General features: G+C 36.9%; 3 protein-coding genes, 1 long non-coding RNA gene and 1 pseudogene across 6 annotated transcripts in view; 4 read left to right on the top strand and 1 right to left on the bottom strand.

Moving 5' to 3' along the window:
* Positions 2,570 to 5,095, top strand: LOC104776169 (4-coumarate--CoA ligase-like 5). Of its 2 annotated transcripts, XM_010500182.2 has the most exons (5): positions 2,570 to 3,876; positions 3,982 to 4,127; positions 4,419 to 4,486; positions 4,571 to 4,822; positions 5,035 to 5,095. In XM_010500182.2, exons 1-4 carry the CDS (start codon positions 2,664 to 2,666, stop codon positions 4,791 to 4,793), a joined length of 1,650 nt encoding a protein of 549 aa, XP_010498484.1. In that variant the 5' UTR covers positions 2,570 to 2,663; the 3' UTR covers positions 4,794 to 4,822; positions 5,035 to 5,095. The 2 variants fall into 2 exon arrangements, with proteins under 2 accessions (XP_010498484.1, XP_010498483.1); XM_010500181.2 differs by lacking the exon at positions 5,035 to 5,095 and having other exon boundaries at positions 4,571 to 4,948.
* On the top strand, positions 5,500 to 7,849 carry LOC104776167 (4-coumarate--CoA ligase-like 8). Its single transcript, XM_010500179.2, has 5 exons — positions 5,500 to 5,656; positions 5,747 to 7,030; positions 7,122 to 7,267; positions 7,359 to 7,426; positions 7,505 to 7,849. The coding sequence occupies exons 1-5, from the start codon at positions 5,524 to 5,526 to the stop codon at positions 7,731 to 7,733; spliced, it is 1,860 nt and encodes a 619-aa protein (XP_010498481.1). The 5' UTR covers positions 5,500 to 5,523; the 3' UTR covers positions 7,734 to 7,849.
* On the bottom strand, positions 8,129 to 9,073 carry LOC104776168. Of its 2 annotated transcripts, XR_766108.1 has the most exons (3): positions 8,847 to 9,073; positions 8,504 to 8,757; positions 8,129 to 8,325 (listed from the first exon to the last, which is right to left on the bottom strand). It is a non-coding gene; the product is annotated as an uncharacterized LOC104776168 (long non-coding RNA). The 2 variants fall into 2 exon arrangements; XR_766107.1 differs by having other exon boundaries at positions 8,129 to 8,757.
* LOC104776165 lies at positions 9,741 to 14,183 on the top strand (annotated as a pseudogene).
* Positions 14,209 to 14,469, top strand: part of LOC104778798 (4-coumarate--CoA ligase-like 2) — a 4,909-nt gene continuing 4,648 nt past the window's right edge. Inside the window, exon 1 of the mRNA XM_019239854.1 lies at positions 14,209 to 14,231. Coding sequence (XP_019095399.1) covers positions 14,209 to 14,231 — 23 coding nt within the window. The remainder of the gene's footprint in view (positions 14,232 to 14,469) is intronic.

Genomic DNA, 14,469 nt, shown 5'->3' with positions numbered 1-14,469 from the left:
TTGAAGAATTCATATAATTTTATAAGAAAACTAATTTAGTTTGTCACTTAAAAAGTAATATTTTTTATTTTGAAATATTATGTGTAAGTGTTGAGTTTATATCAACAAACAACCAAATCATGTGAATTTTGATTCAGCCACTTGGTATTCCTTTTATTTTAGGTTATAAAAAATTAAAATATTTATTTATAATTAAAGACATGTAACTCCATTTAACTCAAATGTAACTCCTATCCAATAATTGTACATTAATTCATTCCTCCTACTAACTTATTATCTTTCAAGAGAAATTATTTTTGGTTAAATTTTAATATTTTTTATTTATTTTGGTTGGCTAAACTTATATTCATATTTTGGTTGGCTAAATTAATATATTTCTCATGTAAAATTATTGTTTATAATATATTTCTCATTTCAAAGTTTAAAGCAATATATCATATATATAAATGTAAGGTTTTGGTCTCTCCTTATTGGTTGATTTTCATTTAATGTTTTCTAATTTTTTTTTTTTTTTTTTTTCTAATTGCTTTAAACAATATTTAAGACCCAATAAACACAATACATTTAACTCACACATTAAAATAAAATTATAACTGAAAATAAAATAAATTATGCATTAATCATATTCTACCACTCAATTTTATTCAAACACAATAAATTACTATTGTAACTCCATAGTTCTAAATGTAACTTCCATCATTTTTTATCATATAAATAAGCATTCTCTCAATCTATCATTCTCTCATATTGACATTCTTTTACTATCTCATTTTCACATTCTCTCATTCTCTTCTACAATACCTCAAATCATTTTTCATTTTTTTTGTTATTTTTGATTTCTTATTTTTGTTGTATGGGTTGTAAAAAAAAAATGAAATATCATTGTAAATTGTTAATGCTAAATTTTAATTTTAGAGACTACATGATATATATTTTACATTGTTCTTATTTTAAAAGATTTATCTCCTTTATCTAATTTGGATTATTATCTTATAAATAATCATTCTCTCTTCCTCTCCCACCAATATCAAATGTTGTTATATCTCATATGTGTTGTAAGAGTTTGATTCTATATTTTAATTTAGAAAGTATTATATATATATATAGATATTACATTGTTCTATTTTTTAAAGATTCATCTCCATTATCTAATTTGGATTACCATCTTATAGTAAACATTCTCTCCTCCTCTCCTACCAATATCAAATGTTGTTATATCTCATATGTGTTGTAACTTGTAAGAGTTTGATTCTATATTTTAATGTAGAAAATATTATATATATTTAACATTGTTTTCAATTTTTATTTTATTTATATAAAAAATATTTCTTTTATATTTCTTGCCTTTCTAATCTATTCATATTTATTTTTTAAATTTGCATAGTTAAATTTAAATTCACATATGTTGGTTTTAACAAAACAATCAACTTTATTTGAGAATTAGATGTTCCTATTCATTTTTAAACGATCAATGTGTAACATATAAGCATTTTGTCTTGCAATCACAAGTTCCATTTCCATTGCTTAACTCCATGGTTAAACTATAATATATGTTGTCCTATTTGTAGGAATAACAACATACTTATTTAATTTATTTAAAAGAGCAGATGATTAAACGAAATAAACATTTCTCCAAATTTTATAATTCAATCAGTGAGTGTACTTATTACTTTGAAAAACTTTTACATTGAAGTTCATAAAATCATATAAGAAAACTAAAATACTATATCACTTCAAATTTGGAAGGAAACACTTGGTATTCCTTTTAAAAAAAGTCAAGACACATATAAAAATTTATTAATATTTAACTCACTTTAAAGACATTAAAGGTCATTTAACTCAAAAATAACTTCTATCCAATAATTTCATACATTCCTCCCACAAATAAAAAAATATATATATGTTCAAGATTGTATTTAAATATTACATAATTTTTTAGTTAGCTAAATTTATAGTCACATATATACAATATATATACATAATAATTTATATTACTTATTAACACCATAATTTCACCCATTATTTGCTTAACTCAATATTGGTTTCAAAGCCAACTAAAGAAAAACAGAAACGATCTTATTGATATTAGAACCAAAACATGGGCATACAAACATAATCACTTACACGGAAGATATTTTAAAAAAATAACTTATTATTGCAACATCAACGTATGAAGGGTTTACATAAGCAGTTAATTAGAAAATCTCTAATACAATAAATGTATTGGAAACAATATCAGTCAATGATAAGATTGGATCTTCAAAAGCAAGAAACAACATCTTCATAAAAAATAAAAAATAAATGCCACAATTATACACATATGAACGAAATGGTATAAACATATAGTGTATAAATAAAAGTGACGGCAAAGCCTGTATATGCCTAATTAAAACGAAATAATACAAAAGAGAAAACGAAAAAGACAAAAAAAACAAGAAAGTGCCAACTACACCACAACCCACGCGTTGCGTGGGGAAGCACCTAGTAATACTAAATTTTAACATAGTTTAACAAAATGTTGATTTAACAAGAACAGACTCTGAATAACATTTTAAATCCTTAACAATCTATTCAAATATGAGACCAATGTCCCCAAGTACGGTAATAAGTATAGTTTATCAAAAAATTCAAATAAACAGAGAAACAAAATTCTAAAAACAAAAATGGCTTCAGTGAATTCACGAAGTGGTTTCTGCAACTCAAACTCAACATTCTACAGCAAACGAACACCAATCCCACTCCCTCCGAATCCATCGCTCGACGTCACCACTTTTATATCTTCACAAGCTCATCGCGGCCGTATCGCTTTCATCGACGCTTCCACTGGTAACAACCTCACTTTCTCCGAGCTATGGCGCGCCGTGGACTCAGTCGCCGACTGTCTCTACGAGATGGGGATTCGAAAAGGACACGTCGTCCTTCTCCTCTCCCCGAACTCGATTTTGTTCCCCGTCGTTTGTCTCTCCGTGATGTCGCTCGGCGCGATCATCACCACCACGAATCCTCTCAACACTTCCGGAGAGATCGCTAAACAGATTAAAGACTCGAATCCGGTCCTCGCCTTCACCACGTCTCAGCTCCTCCCTAAAATCTCCGCCGCAGCGGCGAAGCTTCCTATCGTGCACATGGACGAGGAGCGAGTTGACTCAGTTGGAAAAGTGAGGAGACTGGCGGAGATGATGAAGAAGGAGCCGAGTGGGAACCGAGTTATTGAGCGAGTTGACCAGGACGACACGGCGACTTTGCTTTACTCTTCAGGAACGACCGGGATGAGCAAAGGGGTGATCTCGTCTCACCGTAACTTAATCGCGATGGTTCAAACCGTGGTGAACCGGTTCGGGTCTGACGATGGGTCGCAGGGAGAGCAACGGTTCATCTGCACCGTTCCTATGTTTCACGTCTACGGCTTAGCCGCGTTCGCCACTGGTCTTCTCGCTTACGGATCCACGATCATCGTTCTCTCCAAGTTCGAGATGCACGAGATGATGTCTGCGATTGGGAAGTATCAAGCCACGTTTCTGCCTCTCGTGCCTCCGATTCTTGTGGCGATGGTCAACGGCGCAGATCAGATCAAAGCTAAGTACGATTTGAGCTCCCTGCACACTGTTTTGTGCGGCGGAGCTCCGTTGAGCAAGGAGGTGACTGAAGGGTTCGCGGAGAAGTATCCGACGGTTAAGATTATGCAAGGCTATGGGTTGACTGAGTCAACGGGTATAGGAGCTTCCACGGATACTGTTGAGGAAAGCCGGAGGTACGGCACCGCCGGGAAATTGTCGGCTAGTATGGAGGGGAGGATTGTTGATCCGGTTACTGGTCAGATTCTTGGACCGAACCAAACCGGTGAGCTCTTGCTCAAGGGTCCTTCCATAATGAAAGGTACAATTTTTTTCTAACTTTTCTAAGGATTCTGAATTCAAGTTTTTGAGATCATCAAAGCACCAAGATTTATGTTTTTTTGGGCGTTGTTTGTTGCGATTGTAGGTTATTTCAGCAATGAGGAAGCTACGAGCTCGACTCTTGATTCTGAAGGATGGTTAAGAACTGGAGATCTCTGCTATATCGATGAAGATGGATTCATATTCGTGGTTGACCGGTTAAAGGAACTGATCAAGTACAAGGGTTACCAGGTAAGATATACAATACACATTTAACAACGGTTGATATTGATACTATGGACTATAGTGTCCTTATTCAGCATTAGGGAATAGTACTGATTTATCAATCAAATCATTGCTAGAAACCTGACACCCGTTTGTTCCATTGCTCCAATAAGTAATTTCTGAGCCTGGAAGTATGATTGTGTGTTGTGTTATGATAAGTTTGTTTGGATGGAGATTGAGTATATTCGAACATTACTCTTTCATATATAACAGCGAGATGAAAATTGTGCTAAACTTCGATTGTTGATTATTGGATAGGTTGCTCCAGCTGAGCTAGAGTCTTTGCTGCTCACTCATCCTGAAATCCCTGATGCTGCTGTTATCCCGTAAGTGTCACAACGACACCCTCGTGTTTCTTCTTTTAACCAGAAACAACAGTCTTGAGTTTATAATGGTTTGGCGATTTACAGGTTTCCGGACAAAGCAGTGGGGCAATTCCCGATGGCATATGTTGTAAGGAAAACTGGGAGCAGCTTATCAGAGAAGTCGATTATGGAGTTTGTAGCCAAACAGGTAGCACCCTATAAGAGGATACGAAAAGTGGCTTTTGTATCTTCCATACCAAAGAACCCTTCAGGCAAGATTTTGCGCAAGGATCTCATCAAGCTCGCAACATCTAACTCCAAGCTTTGATATTTTTTTATGAGACGAATAATGAGAGGGTATGAGTATTGTTATTGTTTGTACTGTAGTAATTCTGTAACGTCTGTGGAAAAGAAACAAATATTAGATAACAATGTCTATGATTACATCCATGTTGAAATAAAACATAGATGATTATACATAAATTATGTAGAGAACAAACATTAATGTTTATTTGAATAGAGTCTATTTTCAAAAATGTTTATGATCAGATATCTAACCATGGCCACAGACAAATGAATTTACCAGCCAAAGCCAAAAGAACTTGGATACTACCCTATACCTAACTTCTCTTGCACCAGTCTTTTAACAAATGTCCTGTGCAAAGATGTACCTGAAATAATTTGAGGTAATACGAGGATTTTTTCTGGCAGTTTCACGTTTTCCGTGTGGACAAAAGTGTAGTTTGGTAATGAAACTTGTTTAACATTCAAAGTTACATATACTCGCAATGTGTGGTTTACTAAAGAGTTTATCTATTATATATAGATAAGGTGTCAATGTTTCATTTTCCAGTGGGCATGGGATACCTTTCGTGAATGTAATAATGTCCCGTATAGAAAAAACAATCAACGTGAGTAAAATACTTTTCTAAAGATCATGTGTTAAGCTCAAACCCAAAAAAATTTGTTAAGCTCAAACCCAAAAAAATATCTAACCTGAATACAGAGACCGTATCCCCTTACAAATACTTGTCTTATTTCCTGGGGTAGTTTTTGAGATGACTCTTGTAATATGTACGAGTTGGTTCCGGAAACTAGCTCTTCCTCGTCTTGTCGGATTACAGCTGAATCCTCGGAAGTTGTATTCAGACGCATCAGACGATCAATCTGAAACCGGTCTGACAAATCCAGGTTCATTCAGTGACACTCTCCATGGTTCACCTCTCTTTTCACCTTAAATGCTTCAATAACACCTGAAATTCATATATTAAACCTTCTCAGGGCTGAATCATCCATCTAACCAATTGAAAAAAATGGCTGATTCAGAAAGACCATCATCACCATCGCTCATTGATCCTAAAAACGGTTTCTGTATAGCAAACTCGACGTTTTACAGTAAACGCAGCCCATTGCCACTTCCTGCAGACACTTCCCTTGACGTCACGACATTCATGTCCTCTCAACCTCACCGTGGCACCACCGCCTTCATCGACGCCACCACAGGCCACCGTATAAGCTTCCCCGATTTCTGGAGAGCCGTTGCTCGTGTCGCCGATTGTCTCCACCACGACTTTAGCATACGGAGAGGCGACGTCGTACTCATCCTCTCCCCGAACTCAATCTCCATACCCGTCGTGAACCTCGCCGTCATGTCCCTCGGAGCCGTCATAACCACAGCGAATCCTCTCAACACCGCCGGTGAGATCTCCAAACAGATTACAGACAGCAAGCCGAGGGTGGCTTTCACGACTCCCGAGCTAGCTCCCAAACTCGCCGCCGCCTCCGCCGCTGATATCCCCGTTGTCCTCACGGAAGACGACGACGAAGATCACGTGGGATCCAGTCGCGGTGTCAGGGTCGTTGGGGTTTTAAGCGAGATGATGAAAAAGGAACAGAGTAGGCAGCGAGTCAGAGACCGAGTTAACAGAGACGAAACGGCGATGCTGCTCTACTCGTCGGGAACCACAGGGAGAAGCAAAGGAGTGGACTCGTCTCACGGGAACTTAATCGCGCACATAGCGAGATACATCTCGGAGCCATTGGAGCCGCCAAATCAGACCTTCCTCTGCACCGTTCCGATGTTCCACACCTACGGGTTACTGATCTACGCCATGGCCACCGTAGCTTTAGGTTCGACGGTGGTGATGCTCCGGAGGTTTGATCTCCACGATATGTTTGCGGCAATCGAGAAATACAGAGTCAGGAGTCTAGTTTTGGCGCCGCCAGTTTTGGTAGCTATGATCAACGGCTCAGATCTGATCAAGGACAAGTACGATTTGACCTCCCTGAAAACGGTTAGATCCGGTGGAGCACCGTTGAGCAAGGAGGTTACAGAGAGTTTTTTAGAGAAATATCCAACGGTTGATGTTTTTCAAGCGTACGCTTTAACGGAATCAAACAGCGCAGGTGCTTCGACGGACTCGGTGGAGGAGAGTCAGAGATACGGTGCGGTGGGTATGTTGTCGTCCGGGGTGGAAGCGAGGATCGTGGATCCGGATACAGGTCGATTCTTGGGTGAGAACCAAACAGGCGAGCTTTGGCTCAAAAGTCCCGCCATTGCAAAAGGTACCGTGACTAAGAAGTAATTCAAGTCAGCGGTTAATAAAAATTGAATTTTTTTTTATGACTTTCTGTATTGTTTTGTTTGGTTTAAAAGGTTATATTAGAAACGAAGAAGCAAGAAATGAAGCAATTACTTCACAAGGATGGCTTAAAACTGGAGATCTCTGCTACATTGACGATGATGGATTTCTTTTTATAGTGGATCGACTGAAAGAGCTAATCAAATACAAAGCTTACCAGGTTACAAAAGAAATAGCTATCGATGAGTTTACCAAAATGTTGATTGTACTATGTCCTAAATTTTTTCTTTTTTTTTGTGATCATTACATAGGTCCCTCCAGCTGAATTAGAAGCTTTGCTGCTCACTCATCCTGAGATCAAAGATGTTGCAGTAATCCCGTAAGTCACAACAACGTACACTCATCGTTTGGTGTCCAGAAACCGTCATGAGTTATTAATGTTTTTGGCGATTTACAGGTTTCCGGACGAAGAAGTTGGACAATTTCCGATGGCGTGCGTTGTAAGGAAAACTGGAAGTTTCTTAGCAGAGAAGTCCATAATGGAGTTTGTAGCGAAACAAGTAGCACCTTACAAGAAGATACGAAAGGTGGAGTTCATGTCTTATATTCCAAAGAATCCTTCAGGCAAGATTCTACGTAAGGATCTCATAAAGCTCGTGCTCACTTCCACCAACTCCAAGCTTTAAAATTGTTACAAGGATTAAATAAAGAATCCAATCTTAATTAGTGTAATAAATTATTGGATAATTACTGTCACCTTCGTGAAAATATCAATACTATAAATAACAATTTTCATAATCTATATAGCAAGTGCCTTTGGGCAAGTGGATACGACAAGTTGCTTTTGTATCTTCCATACCAAAGAATCCTTCAGGCACTATTTTGGGCAAGGATCTCATCAAGCTCGCAACTTCCAACTCCAAGCTAGGTGAGAGCGTATGTGTATTATTATTGTTTTTACTGTAGTAAATCTGTTGTTACATTTGTCGAAAAGCAAAACCCAGATTTATTGTTCTATCCATGTCGAAGAGCATAACTTCAGCTGAATGGCCTACACTACAGTTACTTTCCAAGAACTATATACCATTACAATTTACCGATTAGTAGATAAATTGGTATAACGTAGAATCACAAGCATTCATCTCAACAGTTTCTTGCACTTTCGCTACAATGTTTTAGTTATCATTAAGAAAAACCCCAGACACATCTCAACGTTATCAGATATTAAAACTTGTCTTTGGTTGCTTCGTCGCCATGGTAGCGAGAAAGTCCCAACTTCTGCTTGAAAAAAAAATGCACACGGGGTGAAAATTAGGCAAACGAAACTACAAGTGAGAAAGGGAAACTAGTAGTGGTTAAGAGTTTGTTTTATTGACTCAAAAATAGTCAAGACAATGACAAAAACCTATTGATACAATTATAAGCCCGTCCGGTTTGGCTAGGATTCTTTGATTACCTTCCGCTGATGTGCTCTACTAGAGAGATGCCTGGTGGATTTTTCAAAGCCTTTGTCAACGTTAGCAGATTTTTTTTAAAAAAACACAACCTTGGTTTGCTTCACTCACCATGAGAGGAGTAGAATTAAGGGGGAGACAATGGCTCAACATTCCTAAGGTGCTTTGGTCCCTTCCAAGCAATGAGAGGAAGGGGAGGCAAGGGAGGCTTAAGATTGATAAGGTGCGTTGGTTGCTTCCAAACAATGCGAGGAAGCTGCTTAAACAACAAAGTGCACATGGCGTTAAAAAAAAAAAATGTATTGCTACAAAATAGCTCAAGAGAGGGTTTGGCTAGATAACCACCTGTGGATGATCTTCACGAGAGAGGTGTGTGATGAAACCTTCAAGGCTCCGGGCAGGAGGATCAATGTAGCAGCATACTAAGCACTCACAGTTGGCAGATTCACTGGGGACAAACTCCAGCTGCTCAAGGGTCCCCTGAATATGTGGAAAAAAAGAGTAGCCAGTTCAGCAACAGACATTAATTAGCTGGTTATTTCGACGATACAGTGAGAGAGGACACACACCTTCCAGAGAAAAGCTGCCACGAAATGTCTACAACTCCAAAATTTTGATAATGCATGTTCCTTTTTCATTTTTGGTGATTTGCAATACTTGAAAGTTGACTTTGATTTTAGAAAAATAAAATAAGATAATAAAGATTGAACAATATTTACCATGCAGTTGAATTTGGTATTTTCTTCGTTTGTCTGATCATTCCTCTTCCACCACCAACCCCATCTTTTCCTTCACATTTTTAATTCACAAATCTCTATTTCAATTCAATTTTAAAACTCATTAATCCCTTAAAGAGTTTAACTAGCTATGAGTATGTATACTATAGGTGTCAATAACTCATTTACTAAATCGGCATGGGGTTTAATTTGATACATTTCCTGTAGAAAAACTGAAAAACAATCAACGTCATCTCATATATTCTCTCTCCTTTTTTTTTACATTAAGGGATAACATTTCCCACTCATCACGATCGATTCTCATTGTTTTGTGTCGGCCAACGTCATAATCAAAAGTCTTACTCAAACTCACTCATTTCATCTTGAATTGGATCATTTTAGAAAAAGATGACATGTCCATCTGGATGAGAAAATGTTGGTCCACCGAATGAAATTCAAAATTTTCTATTCCTTTTTTGACAGTGAATATCGCCTTGTAAATAGAAAGATAATATTTTTCGCTATCTTTGAAAACTCCACTTTTATAACTACATATATGTCTTTTTCTCATTCTTGTCTTCTTCTAAGAGTAATGTTCCCAATAGCAATAACTAGCGTCCGCGGAATTCTTTTTTTATATGTAGACCATAGCAAAATCGTGAATCACGCTCAACTCCTCCTGCATGTGACAAAATATACATAAAAGTTTACTAAGTCATTCGTCATATCATAGTAATCGCTATATATATATCGATCTGGTTAATGCATGGAAACATATATAAAACGCTACTCTGCTTCACTAGTTTAGGTATCTCCCTTTACTAGTAGTTTTTAACTACATAAGCCACTCTCGAAACTGCGCTTGTATTGAGAAAATGGCAAATCCTCAAAGATCTCTCAGTGTTGATCCAAGAAGTGGTTTCTGCAAATCAAACTCTACATTCTATAGTAAACGCAACCCATTGAGTCTCCCACCAAATCCTTCCCTCGACGTCACAATTTTCATCTCCTCTCAAACGCACGGCGGCACCACCGCCTTCATTGATACCGTTTAAGCTTCACCGCGAGCTGGTTCCTCTCCGTCGTCGGAATACGACGATCGAGGTGACGTCGTCCTCATCCTCTCTCCAAACTCGATCTACATTCCCGTCGTCTGCCTCTCCGTCATGTCTCTTGGCGCCATCGTCACCACCGCCAACACTCTCAACACCGCCGGTGAAATCTCTAAACAGATCGCCGACTGCAACCCAACTCTGGCGTTCACCACGCGCCAGCTGGCTCTCAAACTCGCCGCCGCTATCTCCGTCGTTCTCACCGACGACGGAGAGGAACCAGCTCGCGGAATAAGAGTCGTTGGGATATTAAGCGAGATGATGAAGAAAGAACCGAGCGGTAAACGAGTCAGAGACCGAGTCAACAAGGACGACACGGCGATGATGCTTTACTCGTCGGGAACCACAGGACCAAGCAAAGGAGTGATCTCGTCTCACGGTAACTTAACCGCTCACGTGGCGAGATACTTCTCGGATAAATCGAAACGAGACGAGATATTCCTATGCACCGTTCCAATGTCCCACACTTTTGGATTACTAGGCTACGTCATGAGGACCGTAGCTTTGGGATTGACGGTGGTGGTTCTTCGGAGATTCGAGCTTCACGATATGTTAGATGCGGTGGACAAGTATAAAGCCACGACTCTAGTAATGGCGCCGCCGGTTTTAGTAGCTATGCTCTACGGTGCGGATCTGATCAAGGCCAAGTACGATCTGAGCTCACTGAGGACGGTGAGGTGTGGTGGAGCGCCGCTGAGCAAGGAGGTCACGGAAGGGCTTTTAAAGAAATATCCATCGGTTGATATACATCAGGGGTATGCGTTGACGGAATCGAACGGCGGAGGGGCTAACACGGGTTTTGTAGAGGAGAGTACTAGGAGATACGGCACGGCCGGGACGTTGACGTCTGATGTGGAAGCGAGGATCGTGGATCCTAATACGGGTAGGGTCATGGGAGTTAATCAAACGGGCGAGCTTTGGCTCAAGGGGCCTTCAATTTCTAATGGTAAAACAGTACGTTATGCTTTAGTATAATATTACTTGTAATTGAGGTTTCAGGTTTGTATATCAGCACCTACAATGGTAGTTTCTCGTTTAAAAATTAAATCATAAAATAATAAATATTAATCTTTTTGTTTCATAATATAGAATATTTGGAGAGATATTTTTGTTTCATAATATATGATATTTTCAAGTTTTTATGCAACTTTTAGATTAATTTCATACTTTATATTATGCAGTTTTAAACATGATTAATAAACTTTTTAAAAGTAACTATTTTAAAATATTTGTGTTTTATTTAAAACATCATATATTTTAAAATGGAGGAAATATTATTTAACGATATGAATCTCTCCAAAAGTTATAAAGAATCTTTCAAATGAGAAATTATGAAAGATTCTCCTAATTAAATATTAAATTTTATTATTATTTTTTATATTATGTTCTAAAATGATTAATATTGGTCACGTGGACAGCTGAAAATGTTAGGTAGCAAAAGACTTTTAGACTTTAGATTTTAGCACTATAATAATGGAATAATTAATATGGTGGTATGCTATATAGAAAATTTGTAGCAATGAAATTTGTCGAATTGAATAAAAATGACATGGCAATGACGTATATATTTCTATATTTATCTGTTTTTTTTAAAGGTTATTTTAAAAACCAAGAAGCTACAAATGAAACTATCAACATAGAAGGATGGCTAAAAACTGGAGATCTCTGCTATATTGATGACGATGGTTTTCTTTTTGTTGTGGATCGACTGAAAGAACTGATCAAATACAAAGGCTATCAGGTTTAAAGATCTATCATTATTACGCATCAATGGTATACAATTTTAAAATAAAAAGCTAACGTTTGTTAATTATCAGGTGCCTCCAGCTGAACTAGAAGCTCTTTTGATCACTCATCCAGAAATTTTCGATGCCGCCGTCATTCCGTAAAATATTTCATAATCTTTTCTTTTCTCGATTGATTTCAACCATATTAATTTTTGACTTTGAAACATCAATATATATATATGCAACATGTCTTTTGTGCATCGCAAAAGGTTTCCGGACAAAGAAGTGGGACAGTATCCGATGGCTTACGTGGTGCGAATGTCCGAGAGCAATCTATCCGAGAAACAAATTATTGACTTCATCTCTAAACAGGTGGTTGTGCTTTTTATAAACACAAAACAACACCATTCTTTTCTATTTACTTTTTTTGTTCTTTCCATTGTCTATCTGACAATAATCTTTCTATTTATTTCCCGCTGAAAACTATCATATCTAGCTAGATAGAGCCCGAACTTTAACCCCAATCTAGATATCCTCGAAAAGAAAGTTCAATTTCTATTTCTTCCTAAAAAAACAGTTCTACACTTATATCTCCCCGATTTAAAAGTTTGAGATCTAATTACACCCAGTCCTCGGTTTCTACTGGTTTACTCTTTACTTAACCGTCTAATAAAGAACCTAAACCCAATTAGACCAAACCAAACCTCTATTTGACCGACTATATTTTTTTATATATTATATCGCCTTTTTTTTTTTTGTCGACATCGTCTTCACTGTTTTTTTTTCACACACTATTTAATTTTTGATATTCCGATCGTGCTCATGGACGGGAACCGAGTTGACTCAGTTGGAAAGGTGGGAAGATTGGTGAAGATGATAAAGAAGGAGCCGAGTGGGAACCGAGTGATGAGATCCCATCATCACAATTCGCGAACTGAAATGAAACCTTCATTCAAAGCCAATAACGGCCACCAATAGGAGGTATAAAGGATTTATTCCTTCCATGGAAGGAATCAAACACTTGGCGTTTGTCTTCTCTTAATCGGAAGAGATTTACTCACTGCAAAAGGAGAAACAAAACAAACTAACTAACAAAAAACAAAAGCCAAATCGGCTAAAAGAAACTCGCACAAAGACGAGAGAAAACGATCTCCGGGATGACTTTTTATCAGAAATAAATGGGTTTTTAAAAGGTTTTTTTGTCTGATATTTTAGTTTTTTTTTTTTTTTTGCCAGCTGATATTTTAGTTCTTCAAAAAAAAATTGGAAATCAAACATTAGTTTTCTCGCTATAATCTTCACCACCAAATAAATATCATTTCAAAGGAGGAAGAAAAATAGAATAAAAGAGAGAATCGATCAGTGAAGTCAAACACCAATCCATATCTGATTTTTGAATTAGAGACGGCGGAGAAGATAATACTCCGATGGGATTCAACCATGAGATCTGAAAATTTTAAATTCCTAGGGAAAAAAATTCAGCAAAGGGAAATCAAATCTCCGAAACTCCAAATTGTCTGAGAATAAGATCCATTCGATTTTCATTAAAGCTTCAATTACTAAGATAAGCTATGGAGGTTTGGCGATTGGTGAAGGAGAACGAACCATTTTTTTTTATCAGATAATATTTTTTTAATGGTTTATAGTTAAAAGAATGTTGGGTCTGGTTTTAATTGGTCTAATTTTGAGTGTATGTGGGTTGATCTTAGGTTCACAATCTAAACCAATGTAATTTTGGTTTGGGAATATATATATGTAGAACTATTTTTTAGGGAGAAATAGAAATCGAACTTTCTTTTCGAGGATATCTAGATCGGGTTAAAGTTCGGGCTCTATCTAGCTTGATATGATAGTTTTCAGGGAGAAATAGCTCGTTTTCCCCTATTTTGGGTGGTGAATAAATAAATACTTTGATGAGCAGGTGGCGCCATATAAAAAGATAAGAAAGGTTGCATTTATAAACTCCATACCAAAGACCGTATCCGGCAAAACACTTCGCAAAGACCTAATCAAACTGGCAACTTCCAAGCTTTGAAAGTATCTATTTGCTACATTCTTAATTTTATTGATGGTATTGTTTTTTTCGATTGCAATAATATATAAGCATATAATTTATATTGAATAATTTGGAAGGATACTCATATAAATCAAAATGCTGAGACAATTTGCTAATTGGTGTTTCCTTTTAGTGGTTTGGTTTCGATTTTTTCGGATATACTGATATAGGAGTTCATGATCTATTCGAGTATTTATGTCTGTTTTAAGGATTTCACCATTCACCATCCGTCACAGCATTTGATTAATCATCATCATACACTTGCCTAAATTTGAGTAAAATATAAAATACTTTTAACCAATCATTAGTCATTACTCATTACCATTTGAAAATGAAAAAAAAAAAAAAAAAAAAAAA

This window comes from Camelina sativa, chromosome 3 (assembly GCF_000633955.1).
Source record: "Camelina sativa cultivar DH55 chromosome 3, Cs, whole genome shotgun sequence".
Taxonomy (NCBI): Eukaryota; Viridiplantae; Streptophyta; class Magnoliopsida; order Brassicales; family Brassicaceae; genus Camelina; species Camelina sativa.
This window is presented reverse-complemented; position numbering and strand designations above follow the sequence as displayed.

Bases quoted from the DNA above. Each gene is read 5' to 3' on its own strand.
- LOC104776167 (XM_010500179.2), top strand. From the start codon at position 5,524: ATGACTCTTGTAATATGTACGAGTTGGTTCCGGAAACTAGCTCTTCCT. The intron at 7,031-7,121 runs GTACCGTGACTA...TTGGTTTAAAAG, and splicing joins AAGTCCCGCCATTGCAAAAG to GTTATATTAGAAACGAAGAA. The intron at 7,268-7,358 runs GTTACAAAAGAA...ATCATTACATAG, and splicing joins TCAAATACAAAGCTTACCAG to GTCCCTCCAGCTGAATTAGA.
- LOC104776169 (XM_010500182.2), top strand. From the start codon at position 2,664: ATGGCTTCAGTGAATTCACGAAGTGGTTTCTGCAACTCAAACTCAACA. The intron at 3,877-3,981 runs GTACAATTTTTT...TTGCGATTGTAG, and splicing joins GGGTCCTTCCATAATGAAAG to GTTATTTCAGCAATGAGGAA. The intron at 4,487-4,570 runs GTAAGTGTCACA...GGCGATTTACAG, and splicing joins CCTGATGCTGCTGTTATCCC to GTTTCCGGACAAAGCAGTGG.